Below are 27,875 nucleotides of genomic sequence, written 5' to 3' on the forward strand. Positions count from 1 at the left end.
CTATATCAAATCCTGGTAATCCACAACTATGTAAACTAAACTGTTCTCCCTCCTCCCTCCTTTTCCCCAACTCTGTTTTAATGGAATTGTTTGGATTTCTTGATTGTTTTATAACAGTGGGACACAGCAGGCCAAGAAAGATTTAGAACAATCACCTCCAGTTATTACAGAGGAGCCCATGGCATCATAGTTGTGTATGATGTTACAGATCAGGTAAGCTCCAGGAAAAATTGTGTTATACTGACAAAGTAGTAAGCTACTATTTGATAAATAGCAGACTATTTTACTTTACATATAAGCCATTAGTATCATTTATATGGCAGAAAACTTTGTCCACCCCTAAGGAAGTGAATGACATAAACGTTTTAAACCAATGTTATCTTTTAAGGACAGGTACATTGTTATTTTTCTCCCCTACATCATTTGAACACCTAATGAATGGGTCAACCAAAATTTCCTAATATTTTCCTTTAGTAAATAGGAAATTTAGTAATTGGTTTTACATTTGCTTTCAAGGGACCCAAGTTCTATTTATTATCAACTAAATAACTGATCATTTTGTCAAGAGTGTGTAGGGACTGGGATTGTTTGGCTTATACTGTGTTTTTGGTGCCAAGTGTTAACAGGAATTTGCCTGGTAATTAGACCTGTCGGAATTGCCAAAAGTAAGATTAGAGGCTTCTGCCTGTGGAGTATGTGGTTCAGAAATAGGATGAGCTTTGAGGAAGATTTTAAGAGGAGAGTGAGTAGCTAAAGGTGAGCTGTTGAAAGAAGGTAGGGGGATGTGGAGGTAGTGTGAAGAATGTGATCTGAGGGCCATAATTGTTCTTTTGATCAGAAAGTTAGAAAATTTCAGGGTCCTTTTATTTTGCCCATCAAAGAAAAGAATGAAAGATGAACTTTGAAAATTAGAATATATAATGCTTGTAGGAGATGTTAAATCTCACCTCAACTATGAAATCATAGCTAATTAGGAGACAGCTAGAATTACAGACTAGATTCAGCACCATTAGGAGTATTGGGTGAGTGATATCAACATGAGGAAAAAAATGTTGCTAGTTTTAAAAATCTCAAGTAATGACTTGTAATATTTAAAAATGGAAAATTTCCTCCCTTAAATATGACTATGGAAAAAACAAGCATCTTTACTTTGGACCCGTTTATTTAATGATTTTTGACATCTCTGGTAGTTCACATTTAGTAGGCTTATTCATAAACCAAAATTTTGTCACGTTTCAAAAACCAGGTTTTGTAGTGCATATAAATGGCATACTCCAAAACAATTCGATTTGCCTGAGCTGTAGTTTAATGCTGAGCTGTATTTCCCTCTCAGATAAGGCATTTTCATCCTCAAGCCTTAAAATTCTGTTTTCTTATTCATGTACGTATGTATCATTTTAATATGTCAGTTCACTTCTTTCCCAGCATTAAGAGTTCTTTTTTTGTAGCTAGATTGTCTCACTAGCTCGTCTTAGGTCAGGAGAGATGCGTCTGTTTATCACTTGCTTCATTAGAACAGTTGTGTCCAGAACTATATTATTCTTTAAAATGTCTATCTTTTTAGGAGTCCTTCAATAATGTTAAACAGTGGCTGCAGGAAATAGACCGTTATGCCAGTGAAAACGTCAACAAGTTGTTGGTAGGGAACAAATGTGATCTGACCACAAAGAAAGTAGTAGACTACACAACAGCAAAGGTATGTTTAAAGTTTGAGTTTCAAACTGAATTGGAAGGTGCTGAATTTGAATTATATATGGGTATGGAGTCACACAAGGGCCGCAACCGCCTTAGCTTTTAAAAATACATGCGCCAGAATACTTGGACAGTAATAATTTGTGCAGTGTCTACTTGGATTCAGTAAACTTAGTCCTTCATCAATCCCCATTTCAGATGATGAAATGCACTAAGTGAAAAAGATTTTTCAATTAATTGTGCCTTATATATTCTCTTAGGAATTTGCTGATTCCCTTGGAATTCCATTTTTGGAAACCAGTGCTAAGAATGCAACGAATGTAGAACAGTCTTTCATGACAATGGCAGCTGAGATTAAAAAGCGAATGGGTCCTGGAGCAACAGCTGGTGGTGCAGAGAAATCCAATGTTAAAATTCAGAGCACTCCGGTCAAGCAGTCAGGTGGAGGTTGCTGCTAAAATTTGCCTCCATCCTTTTCTCACAGCAATGAATTTGCAATCTGAACCCAAGTGAAAAAAACAAAATTGCCTGAATTGTACTGTATGTAGCTGCACTACAACAGATTCTTACCGTCTCCACAAAGGTCAGAGATTGTAAATGGTCAATACTGACTTTTTTTTTATTCCCTTGACTCAAGACAGCTAACTTCATTTTCAGAACTGTTTTAAACCTTTGTGTGCTGGTTTATAAAATAATGTGTGTAATCCTTGTTGCTTTCCTGATACCAGACTGTTTCCCGTGGTTGGTTAGAATATATTTTGTTTTGATGTTTATATTGGCATGTTTAGATGTCAGGTTTAGTCTTCTGAAGATGAAGTTCAGCCATTTTGTATCAAACAGCACAACCAGTGTCTGTCACTTTCCATGCATAAAGTTTAGTGAGATGTTATATGTAAGATCTGATTTGCTAGTTCTTCCTCGTAGAGTTATAAACAGAAAGATTACACTATCTGATTAATAGTTTCTTCATACTCTGCATATAATTTGTGGCTGCAGAATATTGTAATTTGTTGCACACTATGTAACAAAACAACTGAAGATATGTTTAATAAATATTGTACTTATTGGAAGTAATATCAAATGTATGGTGATAAGTATTGTTTTAATTCTTATGGCTAAAGGGAAATAGAGCCTTGCATTATACTCAAAACAGCCATTTGTGTGTGCAACCAGGGCATTGTAGACCTATCTTAGAGCAGCATCCAATATGCTTTCCAGATAATATAACTAATAAATGACCTAGGGAGGCTTCCGTGCTGCATAGGGATTTAACCAAGTTTAGTGGTTCAGGGAGATGTATGCTATCTAGCCTGTTATCTCTGATCCTTCTCTAAAACCATTTGAAATGGCTTCATTGATCAACATTTTAATTCTGTGGTAGAGGTGGAAAGCAGCACACCTTTCCTAAGTGGCAGATGATTAGACTAACGTGTGCTAATATTGTTTCTTCCATGCTTGGAGTCAGATGTCAGCTCTCTTATCCTCCACAGCTGTGTAGGTTGGAGGAGAGTTAAAGCATTGAAGTAGAACGCAGGAAATTTACTCTTTGCCCTAATTTTAGAAATCATTATCTCTTAAAATTAGCTGAGAACAGGAATGCTGGGTGGGAATGATAAATGAGAGAAATATATTTATTTCAGTCGAATTTTGCACACGTGAAAATTTTGTTAACCAGGACCTTAAAGATCCTAGGGTTGGTTTTTATTGTGGGGAACAAAAATCTTTTGCTAGTAACACTGGCATTTTAAGGTGATAGAAGTCAAAGAAAGATTGTTTCCTTGGGGTTGAACTAGCAGCCAAAACATTCTTTACTTAGGGGCTTGGGATGTGGCTGTTGGCAATGCATTTCATGGTGGGGTCTTTAATTCAATGGTAAAATTTAAGCTAAAACAAGCCAAAAATTATAGGTTTCTTTATTTTCACTAAACAGGCAATTGAAATACACGGTACAAAAATAAGTGGTAAGATTATTGTAAAATGAAATGGACAGAATAAATATTCAATTTAATTTTCCATCTATGAGAATTTCACAATAAAATCACAGTTTACTTTGTATTATAGATGTGCTTGTTGGATCTATTCATCCTCACATAAGGCAACTGAAAAATTCCTCAAGTTACCAGTAGTTATTTGGGTGAAGATTTTTTTTTAATGCTTCAGAAGGTTTGTTTTTTTGCCTTATCAATACAGTATACAGGGGGAAAGAATTCAGAAACTGTGTTTTAAAGTAGATGATACAAATGTCAGAAGTGTGATGCAGTTCAGTTTTATACAGCAAGTTGTTCAAACTGTCAGCTTATTCTTGGTGAGTTAGCAAAAAATATTACATGAATTTGAGATGTAAGCATATTTACATACTTACTTAGTTTGGAAAATTCTAGTGTTCTTTTTCCTCCATGGCAGTCCAGACTGGGGCTTACTGTAAGATATTTCAGCATGCTTCACTACTTGGCTATTTTAAATTTGCCAATAAATGCAGTTTGGGGGGGGAGAAATTCCCATTCCTACCCCCATTTTCAGGCACAAATATTTCAAGCTACTATGGGCTTTTAATAATCCGTTCAACTCAGTAAAGGGAATTATTGCTTGCCATATTTTAAATAGTATAAGTGGCTGCCATGAATTAGCTTACATAAGTGAAGAGTATTCTAAACCTAAGCAGTCACAGTCTCTGGGAATCCTTACAGAATGATGATAGCCATTCTGGTATGAGCAGTAACTTCCTGTTCTTTGACCTTGGACCAAAATTTCCTTTGGCATGTATGTCGCCATTGCAGCATATTTTTCATCGGCCCTTCTTTATGTTCCCATTTAAGCTTCAAAACAGCCCTGTATTGACACTGTCTCCTATTTGCAGATGAGCTTAGCCATGGAGCTTCAACAAGAACCCAGGTTTTGAAACTGCCAATCCAGCTCCTAGTACTGCCACTTCCCTGTGGACTTAAGTTCTGCTAATTTAAGGGGACTACTAGGAAATTATAATACAGGTAAACTTGGGATTTTGGAACTACATGATATGTCACTGTAAGGCACTGCTGTCCTTAAGGTAATATGTACCACAGTGCACTGGCTAGCCAGGCCACTTGAATCTAACCTGGCTGTATTTGCTCATGGAATGCTGCTGGCAGCGTCTTCCTAGTCAGAAACAATTCCAGCTTGAGTTGTAAGGGAGGTCTTAAACAAACTGCTTACAGCACTGCCGAAGACACCATTAACAGCTGTGCTGATACTCTTCAGTGGCATTCACAACTAGGTCCAGAGTAGGCACCCTTCAGTCACACCTTACTTCAAAGGAGGTGAACAAAAATATCTTAGATCATCTCTAGGTAAAAGCAGTACTTTGTTGGGAAACAGGGTACTCCGAAATAAAATATTCTGTGAAAATTCCTGTCAGCTGAAGCTGATTTAATTATTAGGTTGAATGGTAGAATGGCATGTTCAGCATTCAACTGCTATAAAATACCATCAGCCAGTTAGTTTCTCTAGGGTTGTCATCTTCAATTTTTTTGCTGACTAGTAAGACTTATTTTCATGCCGATCAAATGTTAGTAAATAAATGGTTTTAACTCCCAAGGGCTGTCTTGTAACACACTCATTGGAAAGGCATGTACCAATTTATAGCCACAGAGAGAAGGTGAAATATATCAATTTAAGAACAGAGGCCATTAGATAGGCCTTTTAAACCAATTCTAGGCTTTTAAAATACTTTACATATATAATGATCTGCTAGGAAGGTGTTTTGTCTTTTTAAAATCTCACTATGTGTGGAACCAAGATTAAAATAGAGATGGCAGAATCATAATACACAGTTTAGTTCTGATCATGCCCTTAAGCATTATGACAAATCATACCAGAGTAACAGAGGCACTTGAAATACTGCATTTTATATAGCTACTATTGAATTATATAGTTTTACTTCATAGTTAATCTTTAAATATTAGAACTTATAGCTCATTTTCCAGCATAAAGTCTGAGAAATTTTGAAGCAGAAAAGTCACTTTCATAGGATTTTAGTTCACACCTAGGTGGACGAGATGGTGTTAAGATTATGTGGCTCAGCCCCCAAAACTAAAGTCCACAACTTCTCTTAAAGAGGCTAATTTTGTATTAAATGTTTTATTCTGAGGGGACATCAGAAGTCTGCTCTACGAGAATAACTTCTAATGTTACCTTCTGGGTTCAGGTGACTTGTTCATTGCTTTATAAACTTAAAAGATCTTCCTTTCTTAAGCACCCTCCTCAAATGAGAATCTGCAGTTTGAAAAAAAGATCTGTAAGTGTTTATCTCACATATTTAAGTGTGAAGAACCTTTCCTCAAGTCTTAGCCCACGGTAACACTAAAAGTAAACGGGGAAAGTGCTTTCCTCCTTCTATGTTCATTCACAGCCCAATAAAACTTTTTTTTAAGTGCTTTTTTATTTTTGCAGAATCTGTGGTTACCAGCAGTAGCTGATCATTTTGCTTTAAAAAGCCATAGAATTGGCTTTAAATGGCTGATCCATAGATTTTTTTTTTTTTCTTTCTCTACAAGATACTTACTTACATGTCAACTCCCAAAGCAACGAAGAATTACTTTTTTCCCCTCACTATCGACAGCCTTAGCTTCTGTAGTTAACCAGGCTGTGTGATCCTATCCATGCCCTTCTCTGACCCTGGACTACTCTTACAAGGGAGAGCAGGAATGGAGGAAGGCTCCTCCTGGAGGTACCCTTAAAGCGGATAATTAGTCCATAGTCCTGCTGAAGCTCAATGGCAGTTCCCCAAGTCCCTAACACATTCTCCTTTAAGATGTTAGTTAGGCAGGCAGATGGAGCCCTGAGCACTTAGGATGATAAAAGATATCCTAACAGCAGCCCAAAATAACTGACAGAGGTTCTATTTGTTCAGAACCTTCTATTAATTGGAAGAGTTAAAAGTCTCTTCAAAGAGGAGGGATTTATAAGCCTATGCTTCATTTTATGAAAAGACCCAAGTTCCTGGCCCACCAGTCTCTTGGATCCTCTTGTATGCCTGAGAATACCAAGTATCGGGTACCTGCTTTCTCATACCTTCTTTAAATGATCTCAGCAGGTGGACTAGTTTAGGAGCGCTCTCTCCTCTTTTTAAATGGACAGAGGAAAGACCTGTAAGCCTTATTTGCATTATTTTATCAACAACTGCAAAGCTACATGCTCTTTGTAGAGAAGCACCAAAGGAAAACCTTAATTTGGAAGGATTCATTTTAAATAAAAATAGTTAACTCAACAGCCCTTCAGGGAAGAGAAAGGCATTTTAAAGCTAGTACATGAAAGTTTCCCCCTTGATTTCAGTACTGAATGGCTCTCAACAAGGACTTCTGAAAGTTTCCCAATAGCCAGATTTGGGCTAACAGATTACATCTCTTCCTGAGAAGATGCCTGAAAGAGAAAGAGAAGCATCTGTTACAGGCAGAATGCTGCAGAGGAAGAAATGACAGGGCAGTCACCTGCATTCATTTTAGAATTAAAATGACTACTGCTCAGATTTGAGGCAAATAAAGGGACTCCCCTGCTCTTGATATACCTGGATTTATCCTTTACCTTCTTTTTGTCTACAGTGAATTCTCACCCAGAAAATCTATGAGTTAAATGCCAGATTTTGGCTGTAGGACAGGAAGTTTCAGAGAAAGTATGCTCCAGTTGTGGAATCATCATGTTGGGCAGCGGCCACCCCACAGCCAGCAGTGATCCCTCTGTTCTCTTGGCCTCCCTTCCCTATGACTCCTGCTTGACTTTTCCAGAGATACGAAGTTGTACTGTTAAGTCTCCAAGGCATGGAACTCCCATCTTATCCCCCTAGCCTTTTTTGGAAGGGAGCCTTTTCAGGAAAAGGAGGTATGGAGAGGGGTCAGCAATTCTGGATCCTGTGGGTACTTGGTGCTGTTAAGAGTTGCTTAGAGATGGGGCACCAAATGCGTTGGGTGAGAAGAGTCTGCAGAACAGAGGCAGCTTGTACTGGAGAAGTGTACATGTGCAGACATAAAAAAGTGGGTACAGGTACATTTTGCAGTTGTTCTCGTGGGGGGTGGGGGCAGTGTCGGGTCTGCATAGACAACGGAAGCTAGAGCACCCTAGTCCTCAGCAGGTGCAGGGCTGAAACTGAGTAATGGGAAGCACCACAGTGAGCTTTCATCATCACTGGAAGACACCCCCCCAGCATCTCCCTTTTTCAGTTTCAGGGGCTTCTCCCAGCCTCTTATTTGTTTCATCAGCTCTTAGCTGGACAAGCTTCTAAGAAACAGCCAACTGTTACAGCAGGAGCTCTGTGCCCTAATTGGGCACAAGGACAGATGTTCTCTTGGGTTGCTCTACTTACCAGGCTAATCCCCTTCACACTGGCGTTCCTGTGTGCCATTGGTGTGTTCTCGGGGATGAGGGTGCAGCCAGCCAGGGTGTCCAGAGAGGCTAAGATAGTGTCATACAGGTGATCTGCATGGCTCTCCAGCTCGCTGGGCTGCCTGGAGATCCTCCCGAGGATGTCCTTTAACACTAACAAATGAGGTTTAAAGCAGTCAGGCCAAAGAGGCAATGCAAGTGTGTTTTCAAAAGAACATACAAGGGTGTAGCACCTTATACAAGACAGGAACATGGCAATCGTTTCACAATGTCCACTTTTTTTTTTGACAGTGACTCTCCAGGGACTGTATTGCACTGTAGGACCTATGCTGTTAACTTCTGATTAAAGCTGAGAGAATTATTTCACTGGCTCCACTCTGGAGTTAACGTAATCCACAAAAAGGCACAGAGACATAGGTGTCTGGTGACAGGAATTATCTGACTTTTAGAGATAAGACCCAGGGCACACACCCAGATCCTGTGGGGCAGAAGTCTGAAATGAACCAAAACATGCCAAGATTAGGACTCTGGGTCCTGCTACCAGGTCCTATCAGCTTGTTGGCTGTGGGACTGTCCTTTAGCACATATATGGGTGATCTGGTAATGTAATATGGGAATGCTTGTGAACCCTTTTTTGTGGGTCCTAAATGAACAGACTTCAAAAGAAAATTACCTGAAAGCAGGCTAAGACAAGATGGTTAGTGAGGCCAAGATTCCATCCCCTACAGGTCAAGTGTTCATCTGAGGAAGGGATGGGCTAGGTTCAGAGTGCATCACCCACAGCAGGCTTGTTTCTTTCTCTTAAAAACTTTACTTCCTTTGTTAAACACAAAGGCTGCTTTTGCTTCCTGCGCCTTTATCAGCTGTGTTCACACTCTCCCTAGTTTCCTGCCACAGCTGCAACATCTGCTAACAGAGGAAGGGAAAGGGGAAGCTGCATATCTCCAAAGGATACTGACAGAGGGGTGGAAGAAGGAACAGGGGCTGGCTGTGTTGAGATCAGCCCCTGGGGAAGCCACGTCAGTGCAGCATCATCATCGGGGCAAAGTGCCGACCTGACAACTTTTATGAGAGCCAGCAAGGCAGGCTGAGGAATGCAGCCAGGGCACGCGGCACAGCTCACCTGGGAAGGCAAATGGGCTGGGTTCTCCCCTCCCACACTCACCAGACCTTTGCCCAGTCCTCCTGTGAGTGGTCAATGGAATTCAGGGGACCTTTATTTTTTGAACTTTTATTTTACAATGTTAGAACATTTGGTTGGCTCCAAATAAAAGGAAAGCTGGGAACAGTAACAAAATTATCTTTCTCAGTTGAGACTTTGATGTTTTAATTGAATGCATGCATACAGGGGCCTGGTTCAGCTTGATGCCAATGGGTTCTAGTTATCTGATCCAGGAATAACGAAAAATTAGGGTGTGAGACAGGACCATCAACTCATGCATCAAAGTAACTGGGTCAAAATGTTGTGAAAACCTGCCAGATAGCCATTGGGGAGGCCTTTGGCTGGAGGCCGAGATGGGCAGGTTTTGAAGGAATTAATTTGACGACCTGTCCCTAAAGTTATACTTGTGGCTGAGGAAGAAGGCAGGCTCTGAAGAAGCTTGAGGGGGGCGGGGGCGGGGGACGGGATGGGAGGTGTCCGTGCTCAGGCTCCACTGTCTCTGACAGCATGCTCTGGAAAGAAGAGTTGTGCACCTAGCTGGAGAGACCCTGTGAATGTCTAGGGAAAGTTGTGATTTTCACAAAACAGCCAAGTTTCTGACTATTCTAAGCAGAGGGTCGGGAGGGGCAGGGTGTCACTCTGAAACCGTAGAATACCCAAAAGCCTCTTTTTTTTTTTTTGGCTGTGCTCTGCAGCTTGTGGGATCTTAGTTCCCCAATCAGGGATCAAACCCAGGCCCACAGCAACGAAAGGGCCGAGTCTTAACCACTGGACCACCAGGGAATTCCCTAAAAGCCTCTTATTTGGGCAGTAAAATACTTCTAGACTCCTTTGGAGAGGAGGGCAAAGTGGGTTGTTATTACAGATTCAGCACTGAGAAGTATTACTGAATCACTTTTTAAATGAAGGTCCAAGAACCTGAAGCTTGTAAGAAGCCCACTGTTACATGTGGCCTCCAGGAAGTGTCCTGGTATTGAGCTCTTCTGTGCTGCTGAGTCTGGAGGTGCAGGAGCCTGAGCCGGGGGGTCAGCACACAGGGGCTGGAGCCAGGCTGCCACTCCTTGTGTGGCCCAAGGCAGATGCACAGCTCTGTGAAATAAGAGTAATAATAGTATCCATCTCACAGGGCTGTGATGGAATGAAAAAACTGGTATGTCAACTGCTTCAGCACACAGTATTCAAGAAAATACTGGTGTAATTACAAGTGGCAAAGGAGCCCGGCATACTGAATTTCTGCCCCAATAAAAACCAAAAAACCCTAAAAACCCTAGTGCAAGAGAACATCAGAAGAGCCAAGACAGAGGCCTCCCGCAGGCAGGGGTCACCAAGGGCTCACATAATTCACACTGGATAAGCCACGCCCTGCCGAAAACCCTTCAGTGGCTGCTCGTCCCATCCAAACCCCTCTGCCCATTCACAGTTTTCAATCTCGGTTTTTTCTTCCCAGGGGACTTTTGGCAATGTCTGGAGACGTTCAGGGTTGTCACAACTGGGGAGGTGCTGCTGGCGTCTAATGGGTAGAGGCCAGGGACGCTGCTGAACACCCTGCAACGACAGGACGGCCCCCTCACAGCAAAGCATCGCATGGCCCAGAGCGTCAGCGGTGCTCAGGCTGAGAAACTCCGGTCTCCACCACCTCCCTACCGCCCACCACCCACCACTTCTGGTCAGGAAAGCGCCACCTCTTCCCATCTCAAGCCAGTGGGTCCTGCCCACTTCTGCTTATGCTGTTTGCTTCCAGCGTAAACCCCATTTCACTCCAAAACTGAGGCAAGACATAGACAGGCTCTTTCAACACTTGGTGGTTCAGTCTTACAGGAAAATAGCGGCTGCTCTTGGCGGGGGCGGGGGGGGGGGGGGGGTGGCCGGCCCATCAGTTCACTGCTTTAACCTAGCGTTCTCCTAGCTCATCCTATCATACCTGCCCCCGGCAAGGTCAAGGCCAATCGTAAACCCCTGCCCCCTGAGATGTACTCTCGAAGTCTGATTTTCACACCTTTCTAACCTGGGACCCCATCCTGCAAAAGGGGCTCGAGCTTAGTTTGTGCACTGCTGTCCACTTATCCCCTCTCATCAGTTCACTTCTTCCTTCAGTCTCTTCCTGTAGAATAGACTGACTGCTCTCAGATCCTGGAACAAACCCCTCCCCAAACAGATAATCTGAGAGGGGTCCAGCCTGCACTGCGAAAGGATGGGAACCCTAGGGGCTCCCTGCTGTGAGCACCCTAGCCGAAAGCCAAGGACAGGACTAAAGCCAGCATTCCCATCCAGGACACCACCAAGGAAAGATAAAAGCAGAAACTAGAGAGCACGGTTCTTGCAGGCTCAGTGCCTAACTTCTTAGCACCTGCAGGGCCGTGACTGCCTCATCAAGTGTTTGCGGGGCCGTGATGATTCGACGGGCTGGCAGATGGCTGTGGGAGTCGAAGGCAACGGGTACGGATGGGCGGGACTCTGGCACTAGGCTCCTTCCCAGTGACAGTGTGGGTCCCGGACTTACACTGAGAGGTATTAAGCCCTGGCTTAATTCAAAACCTCAAGCATCTTACCTGGGGTATTATCCAACAGGCACTGAAGTAGAATCTCCCCTTTCTGTAAGACGCTCTCCGTCAGGGACTGGTGTTCATCTATATCTTTCTTAAATTGCTTAAAGCATATCAAAAAAAAAGTTTCATTACTACCATTTCGTAGAAGTTATTAAAAATGATCCCTTGTTCAGAAGCTGGATTCCCCTTTTAACCCACCCAGTCTTCAGAATCCAAGTAAACAGTTTAACTTCACCTTCTCTGAGCCCAAGGCAAACACAGAGTCAATCCTTTTTTCTGTTTACAGTTTGACAAAAGAAAAGCTTTCTTTTCCCTGGCAGAGCCTGGCTCACGAACAGCCTGGAGTCAGGGTTTCCTGCTTGTGCCACACCTCACAGGGTTCTCTTTAAACTCACAGGCCTGTGAGAGTCTCAAAACACGGACCTGGTAAGTAAGAGCCACAAGGGCAACGCCTTTCACATGACCACAGGGAGCTGCTGCCTCGCCCCACGTCCTCCCCTCAAGGTCCTGCTTTCTGTGGACCTCAGGACATGGGAAGGCGTCAGGGAAGCTGACAGTCTCCTAAGCAGCTGATTTCTTTTCCCCTCGCAGTATCAAGCCTTGTAGCCGTTTCTGGTTTTTCCTTTAGCTGCTAAGACGTAAAGTCAAATCCGTGACCACCTTCAGTACAGGGTGCAGAAACTGGCAGTTTAATTTTGAAGTTACAATTTTACTTTTGGATTTACTGTATTCCTGTGTTCAGTTTTCCTTTGCCCTATTACCTATACTTACTATTTTATTCTTTAGCACTCTCTGCAGTTTATATGCTGCCAGGAACCCACCTGTGTTATTGTGTTATTAAGACAAAGTAAGTACGACAGAGTCACGAGTGAAAATACATGAACACAAGTGCGCGTGCTTATATTAGGTCAAGGTAGCTCATACGTGTGCCTGAGCCAAGCCCCATTCTGTGCAGGGAGGGATTGACAGTGTGGTCCCACTCTGTGACACAGCTGTGTGGATGACACAAGTGGGCTAGGCTTCGCTGACCTGCAGGGGTAACTCCCAGCTCAGACCTCAGCTCTACCCACAGAGCAAGATAGTTGCTTACGACCACCCTGGAAGTGGAGGTGCAGGAGGACAGAATGCGGGATAAAACGGAGGGCATGGAGCTGTTCTACGTGACACCTGCTCTGACGGGAGCGGGGCTGGGGCACTCCAGAAAGGCCACCCAGGTAGATCCAACTAGGGCAATTTCCAGGCACTGTCCTCTCCTCACAGTGGTGCTGCCCCTGGGCCTCCCAGGGGTGGGCCCTGCCCAGCTCTGCACATACTCTGCGGGTGTCCCACACAGAGGACCCTTGCACTCGGCCTTCCTCTCCTTCCTCCAGCGTACTCCGGGAAAGGAACTCTGGCAGCCTCTCTCCAGACAGCAGGAAACAGCATTCCCACTAGGGTAGGGCAGCTGGCCCACCCAGGCAAGCCCCCTCCCCTAAACCTTAGTAGGCTCCAAGTTGTAAAACAAAGGCCCTCCCTCCTGCCTGGGTGTGGTGGGAGCTCTGAGTGGGGTGGTACGGCCCTGGCTCAGGCACAAGCAAATCACACGCTCTCCTACTCAAAGAACTGTCCCAGAAAACCCTTCCTAGACTAGCATCAGGTTCAGACCACAAATACCACCTCTGCTCCTTCAGAAGAGATGAGAAAGGCTTGGCCAACCAGACATGCCAGAAGTCAGTGGGTACTTCAGTCACAGTTAATGTTTATACTTAGGGTAACTGATTATCATCCAATTCAGAACACTTTTGAGAATGAAGAGGGACCTACTGATAATTACGCCAGAACAGCACAAACTGTCACCCAAAATACACCTGTTCTAAAGTCAAGTTAACCGGAACCCACAAAGAGATTTTTAAAATAACAAAATCTAAAAAGAGGCAAACTCCACCCCCAAAAAATACCTTGAGAAGCAAACTGGATCCTATTTTTGTTTAAATACCATCAAAATGCCTTGTGTATATTCTGGAGTCAGTACAATTGCAGCTCAGATCCTTAAATCCAGTCAGTGTTGTCCAAAAGAGCTTTCTGTGATGCTGGAAAGGTTCTGAATGCTCTGTTCAATCAATACGGTAGCCACCAGACAGATGTGATGACTGAACACTGGGAACGTGGCCAGATAACTGAAAAATCTGATCTTTAATTTTACTTAATTTCAATAGCCACGTGTGACTCATGACTTCCGAAAAGTGCAGATCTATGCCTATCAATCCCTGAGATATTTGGGAAATCATATCACAAATAACCCTGAAGTATTTTTGATTGAGGATAAATAAAATGCACTTTCTTCAAATTCTATTTGGTCTGGGAAATAACTCATACATGTTACAGTTTTTCAGCTCTAAGAATTTGAAAAGAACCTCTGATTAGATTTCAGGTGAAAGTCAATGGACCACAACACACATAGTGTCAGTTATTTGAACTTCTACTTTCTAATCAAGTAATTTAGCCACCACTCTCGTGAGTGAACAGTCAGATGCCAGGACCACACATTACCCGGTAAAGCTGCAGAGAAGACTTGAGGCCTGTAAGGCTGGACCTGGATGCAGTCAGGTGGTCAGCAGCGTCTGCTACATTATACAGCCAGCGGATCAGCTCTTCCAGCTGACAGCAAAATGTCTGTGTAGACAAATTAACACGTGGTGTTACCCATGGAACCACTGTTTACATTTTCAAAGGCTAAAAATACCTGGGGGAATCCCAGGATACAGACTGTGCACCTTTCGAGAGCAATCCCCACTGAGGCGCTGTCTCCTCTCTCCTCCATGCCTGTCCCCACCCCGTGACTCCAGACCTCCGCCAGGGCAGTAAGAAGAGCGCACCTGGTTCTGTTGCCCCCTCAGTCTGAGAAAGTCCAGCCCCGCAGGTAGGGACAGAGGAGCTCAGGTGAGGGCAGGGACGGGGACAGCCCAGAAGGGGCCTGCCTGGCACAGAGACCAGTTCCTGGGTCAGCACTACCGCCAACTCTAGAACTGCTCCTGGGGAAGACGTGGACGTAAAATACGTGACTGTGATTGTGACTTACCTGATCCTATGCCTGAAAACGACTGAATTAAAACTGCTTGTCCCTGTTCTGCTCCCACCCGCCCAGGGAACTGGGGCCCTAGACTCCTGCCACCCACTCATCAGGGGTGGCCGTGACCCAAGCACTTCACCCCACGGTCTCTCTCAGTCTTTCATCACAAAGGAGGGCACACGCTAACACCTGTCCTACCTGCTCCACCGTACAAATGAAGTCATCCACGGAACATCAGGGGGCAGGTTAAAGCCCTCCTTGAGAGCTAGAAAATTTCTGTGATGTCGCTCCTGGGGACACAGCCCTCGGGCTGGCTGCCCTGCTGCCGTGTGGACACAGCACCTGGGCGCTCAGCCGGAAGGCAGGCCGTGGGCTCTCCGAGTGTGTGTACAGCCACACTCCAAACATCCTTGTGTCAGGGACTACGCAAAGCCCTCGGCATGAATTACTTAATTTAATCCACACGACAGTCCCACAGAGGCAAAGCTCCCCATTCTACAAACGAGCAAAGCTTAAGAGACGGAGCCAAAGTTCACAGCTGCCTGACGCTGACAACCCGATTCCTCGGAGTATTAGCTCCATCTCCTGGTGGTCTTAGGTGGTCCACAAGAGAAGGTTCAGTGACCGAGAAGCCCAGGAAACGGCGATCTGATACCTCCAACCCTGCAGTTACACCTTTATCAAACTGAAGCTCTGAGAAGTCCTTCGGCCAAGAAGCACTTTCACTGAGCCCATATTTCCTGAAGGCATCTGAGCACCGGTCCTTCCTGTGCAGAGTACCTGTTAATCCTCAAGGTCAAGTGCCTCGGGGAGCAGCCTGGGTAGTGGTTAGCAGCTCAGGCTCCAGCCCTTGTTAACTGTGAATGGGTAGGTTACCTCATCTCTCACTGCCTTTTTCTCCAACTGTGACATGAGAACGCCAGTAGAAAGTCGTGAGGGTTAGACAGGAGAAGGTGCAATACAGTGCCTGGTGCGTAAGTACTCAGTGTCACTAGGTTTTATTATGAGGCTAGTGGACTAGGGGAAGAAGAAAGAAGACTCCTCTGAAATGCTGAGTTTACCTTCACACACTGCACGAGCGACTCTTTTCCCTGCTCTCCTCCTTTCCTGGGAGGCTGCCCTTCAGCATCTGGATCCGAGGATGCCCGCTGGTCCAACATCGCCGGCAAGCAGGCGTGTGTTCTCAGTGGTCCAGAGGAGACCCCCAGGGCCTGGCTGCTCAGCAGACTGCCCTCTCCTCCTGAGCCCCTTGCGCGGACGAAGGAGCGCAGCAAACAGTGGTTGTGGTCCTCAGGGCTTCGGGACCCTCTGAGGGCAGCCCCAGAGGGAAGCTGGCTTTGGCTGGAGTCTGACGGGAGGGAAGCTGGCCCATCACTGTCTGACACATCCAGGGATCTCTGCCCTTCGGCAGCATCAGTGGGCAGGGGCACCAAGGTGGGAATGCAACCCAGATACGAAACCAAGCTAGAAACCTGCGTCAGCCGAGAGGGCAGGGCCAGATACTCGTCCTCACTTTCCGCCTCCTCCTGTGGTTTCCACCCAGACTCCGTGCAGGCGAAGCGCTCGATACCCTGGCTGGCCCCCTTCTCCCTTTCCAGCCTGGGCGAGGGCCACCCTCTGTCCCGTGTTCTCAGGTAGGGAGAGCCCAGCTCAAGGTGCTTGCCCACAGGTGGCCAGTGCTTCATGCCCCTCAGGGCTGGCTCTCTGCTCTCCCAAGGAGTGTCCCTACTGCCTGGGGCTCTAGGGGTAGAGGCAATGGGGCTACAAGATGCCAACCCCACACTGCCCTGCTTCTGGGGTACTCCAGAGGGCCACCGCTTGAGGATCGGCTCTCTGGGCCCTGAGAACGGCAGGGCAGCAGCCTCTGCTGGTGGGCAACTGTGCGAGACATTAGTGGGTGACTTCAGGGTGCTTGCTGGGGAGACGGAGAAGCTATCCAGGTCTATGCCTGAGTCCTGCAGGACGGGCTCAGCCAGCACGCGGCTGTCAAGGTGTTTTGGGAGCTGAGGCCCGGGCCTGAGGGGGTAAGTATAGTCCAGCAGGTCTTCATACTCTTTATTCGGGCTCCAGAGCGGGGAGTGGCGGTCAGGGGAGGGAGGCAGGGAATCCGGCAGCACGCAGGCCCAGTACTCGGCCTGGAAGGAGAGGCGCCTCCTGCCCAGCCCGGGAGCATCGCCCCCTGAGGACACTGGCTGGGGCGACCACTGGAGCCGAGGCCCCGGCCCCACCACCGAGGGGGCCGACGGCGGGACAGCCAGCTCCAGAGAGGAGGAGACCTTGGCAAGGGAGCAACTCTGAGGCTCCACCTTTTCCTGGTGACCCTGGAGGCTGCTGCCCGGGGATGAGGCACAGACGCTGCAGCTGGAAGACTGAGGCGCAGTGGCACCTGGGCTCACCGCGGACCTGCACCTTGACGGGAACGGGAACCCTGAGACGTGAGACTGTGGGCTGTGGTCTAGCGCCTGCGGCGACTCCACTGGGGACGGGTCATCTTCAGTGTCAGCATCATGTCCTGAGCAAAGGGCGGCGGTTCTGGGAATGGTGTGAGTCTGAGGTAGCTCCTCTGAGGCAGAAGGCCTAGTCTCCTCCATCTGCAGTGACAGGAGGGAAGGAAAAGGTGAAAATAAGCACGCCGAATTTCCTTCCTCAATGACAAGCTGGCACTTTTCTCTGGGGACCCAGATGATACTGAGGAAAGGTCTTGAAAGGAAGAGCCTGCTACCTGGTGCGAGAATCAGCAGAGTGTGCTGCTGGTGACTGGAGACGCAGCCTGCTCTGGGGAGCAGACTGCCTGCCCCGAGCTGATCCTACACCCCCGTCCTTTCCAAAGTTCTTCCTCCGCAGATGCCTAGTTCGTGAGTGAGCAGAACTCAAATAGCTCTGTCGTGCTGAAGCCGGAACACACTGCCTAACCTTTGAGAAGCGTGTCCTGGGCAGGCAGAACCTCAACCATTCTGTCGCTGACTCACATCCAAACCTGGCAGTCAGGCAGCCCACCTGGCTCAGCTCACACCCAGCGGTGACGCGTGGCAAAATGAGTCATTCACCTCAGCCTCTTCCCTTCAAGTTTTTAACATGCTCGATGAAGAGGCTGCCCCCAAGGCGGGCAGGACAGCACAGAGGTTAAGGGCATGGGCTTTGGAACCAGACAGACCTGAGGCCAGCCCCTAGCTGCCAGCTTCCAGATGTACGACTCTGAGCCTCACTTCTCTCACCTGTAAAATGGGGGTAGTGACAGGACCGCTTCCTCAGGACATGTGGATTAAATGAGCTCAAGGGTGAAAAGCACAGGGTAAGAGCTCAACAAACAGCAGAGTTATAACAGCACCAGACTCACACTCAGGAAACAGCCCATTTCTGTGTTGGCTCACGTGCTGCCAGCCTCACTGAATCTGACTCAGGTGCCCGAGCCCGGCACCGCCCCTAGCCCCCAGGCAGGTGGGCCTAGCCTGTTTTCTCCCAGTCAGCTCAGCACCTCCTCACAAGATGGGGCTCTGGGGGCAGCATGTGGCACTCAATGCCACAGTGCCGTGGAAGAGATCAAAGCCGTTCCCATGAAAGGCCTTGGCAAGCAGAACGCAACAGGACGTAGAGATGGGAGGGGCAGGTCCATCAGATAATCTTCCCAACTATATTGAGGGCCTGAAAGATCCGGTGACTTGCCTGAGGTCACAGACACAGGCAGGACTCCCTGCTCCACGTGACTCCCATTAGGCGAGGCTGCCCTGTAATCAGGGAGGCCCCCAAAATTCTCCTTGCCCAGAGATGGTGCTGCCCACCACAGGGGCTCTAAGGTACCGCCAGGTTCCCTGGGTCCTGAGGAGATACAGTCTCAGAGCCCTCAGGAGCCCACAGCCCCGGACCCTCCTTTCGCACGTCTCCTCAGGGGCCCCGTAAAGCCTACACGTCACCGAGTCAGAAACAGGACGTGGCTCCCCCTGTCGGGGCTCCCCGGCCTCGCCCTCTGGACAGCAGGTCTGGGCCATAGCTTCCCTGGTCCTCAAAAGGTCACCAGTCACACTCCTGAGGAACAGGAGCTGCTGTGGACAGAGCCCCCTGCTGGCCCCAAGGCCCAACTCTCCATGTGAACCTGTAAAACAGAAATCATCACACCCAAGCTCCCCGACTTCCCCACCTCGTACGGGGGCTGGGAAAGCGTGCCAGATGCTGAGACAGTGCTGGAAGGTACTCTCACAGGACAGCTTTAGGTGACGCTACAGCCCCACTTGCCTCAGCCCCTACCTGGCTTCTCACGGAGCGCCAATCTCCAGTCCCCAGGCTGGCAGGGGGAAGCAGGGAACTGAGAGCTGGCTTAGACCCACCCGCTGCCGGCTCCCTGCTGGCCCCGCTGGCCTGCGGCTGGCAGGCTCCCGAGGGGCCAGGGCCAGTCCCACCGTGGCAGGCAGGGGCAGGAAGCCCCTGGGCACCCCTGACAGGGGAGGCAGGCCCCCCTCGGCTTGCAGGTGGGGCGGCTGCTCCCCACGCGCAGGCCCTGCGGGGTCCAGCTCCTGATACGGGCAGCTCCACCCCCCCAGGGCACGGGGCCTTCGCGGCCGCAGCTGCCTCTGCCTTTTCTTCTCCCAGGGCCATCGAGATGTTCCTAGATCAGGGCTCTGCTGAAGCTTCAGCTCCCTACAAAATGGGAAGGGGAGAGAAGAAGAGAAGCTTTCTGCATCTACGGCTAAGAAACCTTGTTTTTTACCTTCTAATGATTAAGACAAACACTTTTTTGGCCAAAAGAGCAAATGATGGCTCCCTCCTCGAAGGAAAACAGAGAGGCCTGGCTTTTCCTCAGCTCCAGACCCTTCCACAGGGGACACGGGAGCACGTCACTGTGTCCTCTGCTGTTGTGTGGCTGGCAGCAGTCCCAGCAGCAGGTGCCAGGAGGCTCAGTGCAGGCCCCAATTAGAGTCAAGGTCTGTCCTGCCTCAAGTCGCCTTTCCGCCCCTGTCGCTTTGGCCTAGCCCCGCTGGGTGAGGGGCCCGGCCTGGGTCCTCCCTGTGCCAGCCTGCAGCAGTTGTCGTCGCAACACACCCAGCGGCCGAGAGGCAGCCTCGTACCCACAACCGGACTGGGGGGCTCCAAGATGGCCCGTGACCGGAGGGAGAGGCAGCTCTCCTCCTGCTGACTGGGTTACAGGTAACCGGCGACTGAGGGAACCGTGGAAATCCGGCTGGTAACAACAGCAACGGTCACGCCGTGTGCATGCACGTGACAGTGAGAGAGAAGCACACCGGGCAGGCGGCGGGCAGGTGGGGCAGGGGACCAGGGTGAGCACTCGGGGCAAGAGAAGGAACAATCTGGAAGCTGGATCTGAAAACAGAACCGTTCCAACAGGAACTTCAGGGACCACAGAGGGAGACCCCCCCCCCCCCCAGCCTGAGTGTGCAGGCAGGGGCTCTACCAGGAGCCCTGGCTGGATGGGGTGGGACAAAAAGCGGGCAGGAAGAGAACTCCAGGAGGATCTGGACACGGAGGCGAGGGAAGCACAAGCACCCAGGATTTGGGCGGCCGCCTGGAATGCACTGGGTCAACCTCAAAGCTAAAACCTGGCCAGAAACAGCCCCGTTCCTCAGAGACGAGAAGGCGGGTGACGGCAAGAGGAGGCGCTGGTGGCAGCAGGGAAGCCTGAGAGGGCGGAGGGCTGGGGCTGCAGGCTCATCCTGCTGGGCCCTCACACTGGGAACCACCACTGGTGCGGACCGGACCGTGTGCCCGGAAAACAAGAGTGTCCTGCCCTGCCTGCCTGGTGGGGCTCCAGACAATCAGAGGCGAGCCTAGAGCACATGTCACACGCACTCTCATCGCCTTCTCACCGCCAGCGGCACGTGCGCAGGGACTAATCAGAAGAACGACAGTCTTGAACTGGTCACACATGGTTCAAATATAAAATACACTGCACATGTAAGTCTCCCTCCAGCCCTGTCCCCATTCCTAAAACAAGCCAGGGCACATGGGGCATGACGACAGCGCCTGTGCACAGTGCATGCTGAGTGTCAGCTAGTGTTTTGGGGGGAGGGGCGGAATCAGTGCAGAAAGTCACCTTGCGAGGAACGAAGGAGTCCAACAGAGGAAGAAAAAGCAGGTTATTTTTTCATATAAATCAAGCAAAATGCTTACCACTACATACTCCCACAAAAACAGGTAAATATGCTAATTAAAGTCATGTGTGTTTCTCACCTCTTGACTGTATATGCAGACAAACACAAAAATCTATTTCATCCATCCCCCTCTTTTTACATTAAAGTAGCAAACTGTACAGGACACACTGTTCAGAACCTTGCTTTTCCTTCTTTTTTTTAAATGAAGTATCTTGGAGATCCTTCCTTAGCAATAAACAGACAGCGCTCTCTCTTTTTTAACCACTGCCCAGCACTGTACTCCACTGTAAGGATGCACGCCAGCGTATTCCACTGGTCCCCTACTGGTGGATATTTACGTTAGATCCAACCTTTTGCTACTACAAACACCGCTGTGATCAACAACCACGTACACACACCACTGCTCGTGTGCTAGCACACCCACAGCGCCAACAGTCAGAAGGAGAAGTGCTGAGGTGAAGGGGACCCGCATGTGTACTTCTGGCATATGTTCTACCTCTACCGGGTGGCATCAATTTATACTCCCACCGGTGGCCTGAGAGAGTGCCAGTTTCCCGCAGAAGGCAGGTCCTCCTATCCTCATTTCACAGAGGGGAAAACCTCTCAGAGAGAGTCAAATCCAGGCCTGTGTGACTCCAGAACCCAACCTCTTTATGAACTGGGGAACAAGTTACAAAACAGACAGACACACAAAGTAGAAGCGGGGAGAGACTGGTACAGGAACAAAGAGATGAGTGACCAAGTCCTGCTGAGGACGATTTTCTTGGAGCCACATCCTCACCTAGTGGCTATTTAAGGAACTGCACATGAAGACGATTCAGGCAATCTGTGTTTTCACAATTATAGGAATAAGCTGAGCCCACAAGCTGGAAATATTAGGGTGACGGCTGAACCTAGCCTGCAGCCTCCAATTTCTACTTCTTGCTCCACCTCTAGAAATTCTCTCAATGGCCAGAGTTGGGCCATGATGGGTAGCTAATACCCCTTTTACTCTCCTAGTCCCCTCCCCCTCCACTAAAGCGTGTGGTCATGACAGGACTGGAATAAGATGATGCTGGGGCAAAAGAGGGGTGCAAACAAATGATCTCTGTCCTTGTTTTAATGATGTATTTTTGATTTGTCTTGTCTGGATCTCGTTATTCAAAAAAGAAGGTATCCATTCATTCTGGGGGTGAGTGGTGAGCTAGAATTATAAGCTATGCAGGAGATATACCTCTAGATAACTTTCAAGTATACATACAAACTTGAACTAGGTTAACAGTGTCGCCAGAGGCCCTTCAGCAACCAGGAAAGAAGGTATGAAATTCAGTGATTTTCATGGAAATGGTACTTCTGAAGAGACAGATTATAGGTGGTTATTTTCTCAGTCTGGATACGCAGTCCCTTCATAATCTTACTTATTAATCTGCCTAACAAATCATGCTGTTATTTTCCCTGCGCCACAGGGTTTTATGTGAGAACTAAGACAGATTCATGTGAAAGAAAAAAAGTCCAGGAGTGTCCATTCCAAATTCTATGTAAAGTACTACAGAATACAAAGAAAAGAGAAATCAACTGGGAGCGAGATAATCAGGGGAAACTCCTTGAAGTGATGACTGCTGAATACATCAATCATGCCGAAGAAAACATGAGCCTAGCAAATGTATAAGCTCTGGATTTCTAGGGCTCAACTCTGTCTACATCTGCCAGGTGGGCGTCTGTAATACTGCATGGAAGTCCAGTCCTCATTTCCATAGATGCTAGATTTTACACATCATCATTCCTTCTAACCCTCTGAGGGTGAGGATGGAGATGGGGATTCTGCTTGAACCCTTCCAGTGAGACAGCTTACTCCTTTCCTAAACACCCAATGGACTGCTCAGATGAAAACAACTTGCTATGCCGTCAGTAGCTTCAAACAACCTACTACTCTACGTGGGTCCTCCCTGCTCTCTGATCACACAGTTTACAGTGTTTCTGGAGGCTAGCAGCTTCTTGGTGGGCAGAGGCCTCAGTCAGCCTCCTTCCTAACCCGGAAGCAACAGGAGATTGGACAGAGTGACTGGAGAGCTCTGAGCACAGACGATGAACAATGAATTCAAGCCTCCCATCTGAAAAGGGTCTGCACACACCAGTTCACCCCTGTGCTTGGCCAGACCAAGTGACAAGACACATAAGCTTCAGGATGTTCTAGGGACCACCTGGAGTTTGGTATTAAAATTCTCCATTAGTTTCTACGACCTGCAGAGACCGTATGACCTACCAGATACAATGAGGAGTTATGTAGGCTTGGCTTACTCTTGCCCTACAGAAGTATGGGGTCACACTAACTGGGTAAGCCTGGACTCCTGACGCTTCCTGCTATCTGCTGCACCACCCTCATGCAGGCCTGTCACAGCTACCAGGACTTCCTCCCACTTGCTCCTGTCCAGGATGGAGAACAGAGGACAGGGAGGTGTGCATGTGTATGGGGGGGGGGGGGGGTGATGCCCCTCCCTTAACTAAACCAGTCAAATGTACAAATGATCGACTTAGGGAGCAATCCTCCTCTGATCAGAAAGACTTTCCCCACGATTCTGTAAATCACAAGCTCCCCTTCCAAACAATCTGATTACTACCAACTCTGCCCAGGAAGCTGGGTTCTGATCAGGGCCTGTCTCTGTAGCCAAGTGCACAGACGGCACCTGTACAGGCCACGAAGGCCAGGTGCTGCCTGACAGAGCCAGTCCTACCTGTTCAGGGTCCAAAGTCTTGAAGCTCCGTGCTGTTTTTGCAGGAGGCCACAGGTGTAAGTGGTCACGGCGTGCACACACAGTGGCAGAATCTGGCCAGAGAAGCAAACAAAGAGGCTCTCAGTGCCACTCTTTCTCTAGGAACATAAAGCTACCCACAAGGAAAGGGGGCCAATGGGGAGGACCCAGCACTGTCAGGTTGCTGGAAGGCTTCTGGGGGAACTAGATGGACAGCAGAAAGGAGCTCAAAGGCAGAAGCCAGTCCAGGCATGGGAGGCAGCATGAAAGCGGGTAAAGACCTACGCGCGGGAGGCCAACAAAAGGGGCAGTCACAAGAGGGCCAGGCCCGCCTCAAAGGCCGGGGGGGGGGGGGGTGCCGGGAACGCTGTGGCAGGAGGTTTGAGACTGGGAGGCCGACGGCGGAGAGCTACCGCCGTTCCACCTGCTCCTTCCTTGGATGTACAAGCCCTGCAGCACCTCAGTCCTCCACACCGGCCCTGTCTTTCCCTGTGGGGCAGGTCACCCCAAGTGTTCTGTCCCCCTCCTTTGCAGGTGAAAGCAAGCAAAATGAAAAGGGAGAACAGGCTCAAAGCTATGAAGGGGTAGACGTGTCTCCCACAGCTTGGCAATAGGTCGACGCCGTCTTCAGGATCCTTGGCCCCAGCAGCCCTTTTCCTCCCCCGCAACTGGGGCAGCTTCCTTACCTTTTGCTTGGAGACAAAGAGTCCTCCAGGGCCCTAGGAGGCACACTGGGTCCCTCTAATAAAGTGGTGGGAAGGCTGCCACCAGGCTGCTCTCCCCTATTTTCACACTCTCACTCAATAGCTGGCTGACTGACTGGGGCCGCAGAGAACCTCACAGAAAGGCCAGTCTTCTAACTTGTCATGAGGTCTTTAGATGACCTATGAAGAGGTGCAACTGCCACATCTACGAGGATCTTAACTGAGCTTCCAGCCACCCCTCCCCTCAACCCCAAGCTCTCTGGCCTCCTCAGCAGTCACTAGATTGTTGCCATCCAACAAACTCGAAGTATGAGGATGATGGGGACTGAACATGTCAATCAACTGGACACTCTGTTCCCACCAAAGAGCAAGGCCGAAAAACTGCTGCCCTGTAACAAAAATCATTCCTACTGTCTGAAGAAGCTGGCTCTGGACCACATGGCTGCAATTCCACAGGCCACTGCTTTTACTGTACTGACAGTTTTCTGTGAGTCTGTTGGGCTACATTGTATGAAGATTGATAAGAATCTTACTGATTTTCTGGAGATACTATTCAGAACACTTCTCTTTGGAGAAGAATTCTCAGGTCTCAGGAATAGAAACAGCTGTTTCACTGAGTAGCCAGTTTGTTTTTACTTTATATAGGTACTGGCAAAACTGGTTCCAAAAAATATTCTCCTCTTTGCTCTTGCTGCTTGGAAGCTCAGAACCAAATCAGTAGTCCCACCCAAGTAAAATGTATAGCGCAGAGAGGAACTCACCTTTTGTACTTATCTTTGACTTCTCTTAATTTTCTTTTACCCTATCTGCCTCAATCACTTTTCATTAAAAATCTTGTTACACTGAAACTATTTTGGAAAGATTCCTCAAATCATTTTTGGAACAAAATAGAGGAACTGTTAAAAACAGAAGGAAAAAAAACAACAACTCCTAAATCCAAGACTTCATCTCAATACCAGAAAGAAACAAAGCCTGTTTACCAGTACATCTAAAAAGCAAACGTAGATACTTATGTTAGTACCTTTCTACTCAAAGTCCACGGAAAAGCAGCATATGCAGCACCTCAGAGCCTGTTGGGAACGCAGATTCTCAGGCACTACCCCAGAGCTTTGGGATCAGAATCTGCATTTTAGCAAGCTCTCGAGGTGGTTGGTAAGCACAGTAATGTTTCAGAACCACCAGGCTAGTAAGCCTGTTTCAGCGCCCTGAACCATTCATCAAGCGCCTACTTACGCGAGGCACACAGAAGGAGGAAATTTATGGTCCTTGTCCTCAAGGTCTTTCCAACAGGACACTAGAAAAAGCTCGCACCTTGTGGCAGGTTTTTAATGGTTAATTATAGTATGTCACAACTGGAAGGGCATCTTCAGAAAGAACAGTATTCCCTAGAAAGGATTCAAGATTCATGTGACTACACTAAAAGCAGAATCAGAGACCAGAATTCTCCTGAGACAGTTATAAGTGAGAAGAGGTACGGTCTCTGTTTTGGGGACTCCAAATAATTTTAGAGAAACTGACACGCCAAGGGGACCTACAGCTGGAAGGAAATGGACAACTTAGCCTGTTTCCTGTGACCAGAAAGTGGTACAGGAAAACCTGGAAGTGAGGCAACATCCTCCTAGGGGATGTATATGCCACCTCAAGGTCTGGCAAATAGATTTAGAGCTACCAGAAGACTTCTTCCACTTTTCACAATTTTTGTGAACAACTTTAAAGACAGGAGACAGTTTTTAAGAGAGAACAGATTTAAGTTAAAAGGAGAGAAGCCACTTCAAGTCTGCCTCCAACTGAACCAACATTTTTGTCAGCCATATCAGCCCCCATCTCCTCTGCTTTCACATGACCATTTTGAGAAACAGACCACGTGAAGAGTGCATCAAATACCACTGTACTACTTGGCCAAACTGTTATTCGGCACTCCATCAATCTCCAGTGGGTAGAGGTACTCTAAAGGCATAAACAAGTAATCTTCCATGGAATACTTTTACAGTGGGGGGAAAAGTCTGGAATGGCTTAAGGGATTTTTTAAAATCAAGGAACAGATAAGGACCAAGAGGCAGACAGAACCTGAAGGGTCAAATACTATACAGATACTTAGCACTAGTAAATCTGTTCAAGTACATTTTTATCCTAACAACTGCTAACAGCTACTGAACATTTTCTTTGTGCCAGGAACTATGCTAAGCACTTTATGTCAATGTTTTACTTAAACCTCAGAAATAATGGAGTAGGACCTATTGTCACTCCCACTTTATAGAGACTGAGGCATACGGAAGTTAAATAACTTGTCCAGGGTTAGGAACATGGCGGAGCTAAAGTCTGATTTGACTTGAGAGCCAGAGCTCAACTGTCTCCCTCGCCTGTAAGAATAATCGGGCCGAGTTAAAGGAATTAAAGTTTTTATTTTGTCAACTTTTGGTTACACTGCTGATTTTTTGTTTTCTTTTGGCTTCCTTCAATCACTGAGTGCCTTCTATGCTCCAAGCACTATGCTACGGGCTGGGGAAACCACAATACAGTGTGATGTATAAAATCAGAGGCTATGGAAGGCAGCTGTGCAAAGGAGGGAACGATTATTAGTTGTGGGGTAGGGCAAGGGCTTTAAAAAGCTTTCCAGAAGACAGAAAACCTGAATTATTTGCTCTTTTCTATACCGGGTGGCCCAGAACTGATCGACCCAGGTAGTGGAGGGAACAAGGATGAGAAGGGGTGACCTCTACCTCTTTTAACCAAGCCCTGTATCGTTGACTCCTTGACCCAACCCATTTTGTCATGCATTTTAACAATACCCTTTACACCCTAGGTCCAGGAACATAAGGGTATTTATGAATGCCATCTATCTTTGTGCCCGCCTTCCCCCACCCACTCCAATGAATTCCCAGTGAGGTCCAAATTTGCTCTGGCACTAGCAGGTTTCCGCTCATTTTTATTACAAACAATACACCGAACCCAACCTAATAATTATAAAAGGCCTTGAAACAGGTTTTGGACTTGTGCCCCTGGGCTGAGAACCGTTCTAGCGATGACAGTTGGAAAGGGTGGCCCCTCCAGGCAAAAAAAGTGAGACAAATTGCTTTTTCCCCTCGGCAGCGGGGCTGCTGCATTCAAGGTGACCAGAAGGCATCGTTCGTCTCCATCTTAACAGTGGTAATGATCCTGAGCGGGTGAGAGAGGGTCTCTGCGGTAGACCAGGTACGGGAGCAGCGCGGGCCCCTAACTCCCGGGGAACCTGGGCCCGGCGAGCGCGCAGTGTAAACAAGATACGCCCAGGGCGAGGCCGCGAGGGAAAGTGAGTCCCCAGCAGCTGAGGCAGCCCCGCGGCGCAGCTGCTTCGACCGGAGGATGCGCGGACACGCGCGCTCCCGCGGCCCGGCCTCGCGGCGCTCAGGCTTTTCCAACGCCGGCCTCCCACCTCCGCGCCTAGACTCCCGGCCGCTAACCTCACCCGCCGTTTCGCCTGCAAAATGGAGTCTCAGGCACGAGGCGCCCCCGCCTCCGCGAAGCCTCTGCGCCCTTCCAGGCGGGGGACGCGAGGCCC

General features: G+C 48.0%; 2 protein-coding genes across 6 annotated transcripts in view; one reads left to right on the top strand and one right to left on the bottom strand.

The window, feature by feature from the left end:
• Positions 1-26,749, top strand: part of RAB1A (RAB1A, member RAS oncogene family) — a 50,212-nt gene extending 23,463 nt beyond the window's left edge. The window contains exons 4-8 of one of the 5 annotated variants that reach the window (XR_012325673.1): positions 118-213; positions 1,565-1,696; positions 10,656-11,644; positions 12,075-12,180; positions 12,541-26,749. Coding sequence is in view for 2 of the 5 variants with exons in the window: in XM_019942755.3 (XP_019798314.1) it covers positions 118-213; positions 1,565-1,696; positions 1,953-2,150 (426 nt within the window). In the remaining 3 variants the exon portion in view is untranslated. Of the gene's footprint in view, positions 1-117; positions 214-1,564; positions 1,697-1,952; positions 2,774-10,655 lie in introns of those variants that run through there. The other 4 variants (XR_012325672.1, XR_012325671.1, XM_073791301.1 and 1 more) reach the window with 4 other exon arrangements.
• CEP68 (centrosomal protein 68) lies at positions 2,449-19,530 on the bottom strand. The gene is given in 8 exon segments (XM_033838445.2): positions 2,449-7,089; positions 8,027-8,199; positions 11,758-11,854; positions 14,284-14,406; positions 15,865-17,394; positions 19,046-19,245; positions 19,248-19,354; positions 19,356-19,530. Coding segments are annotated over 8 exon segments (2,292 nt in total). The 5' UTR covers positions 19,394-19,530; the 3' UTR covers positions 2,449-7,065.
• Positions 26,750-27,875: the final 1,126 nt, after the last annotated feature.

Source organism: Tursiops truncatus, chromosome 14 (genome assembly GCF_011762595.2).
Source record: "Tursiops truncatus isolate mTurTru1 chromosome 14, mTurTru1.mat.Y, whole genome shotgun sequence".
In the NCBI taxonomy this organism is placed as follows: Eukaryota; Metazoa; Chordata; class Mammalia; order Artiodactyla; family Delphinidae; genus Tursiops; species Tursiops truncatus.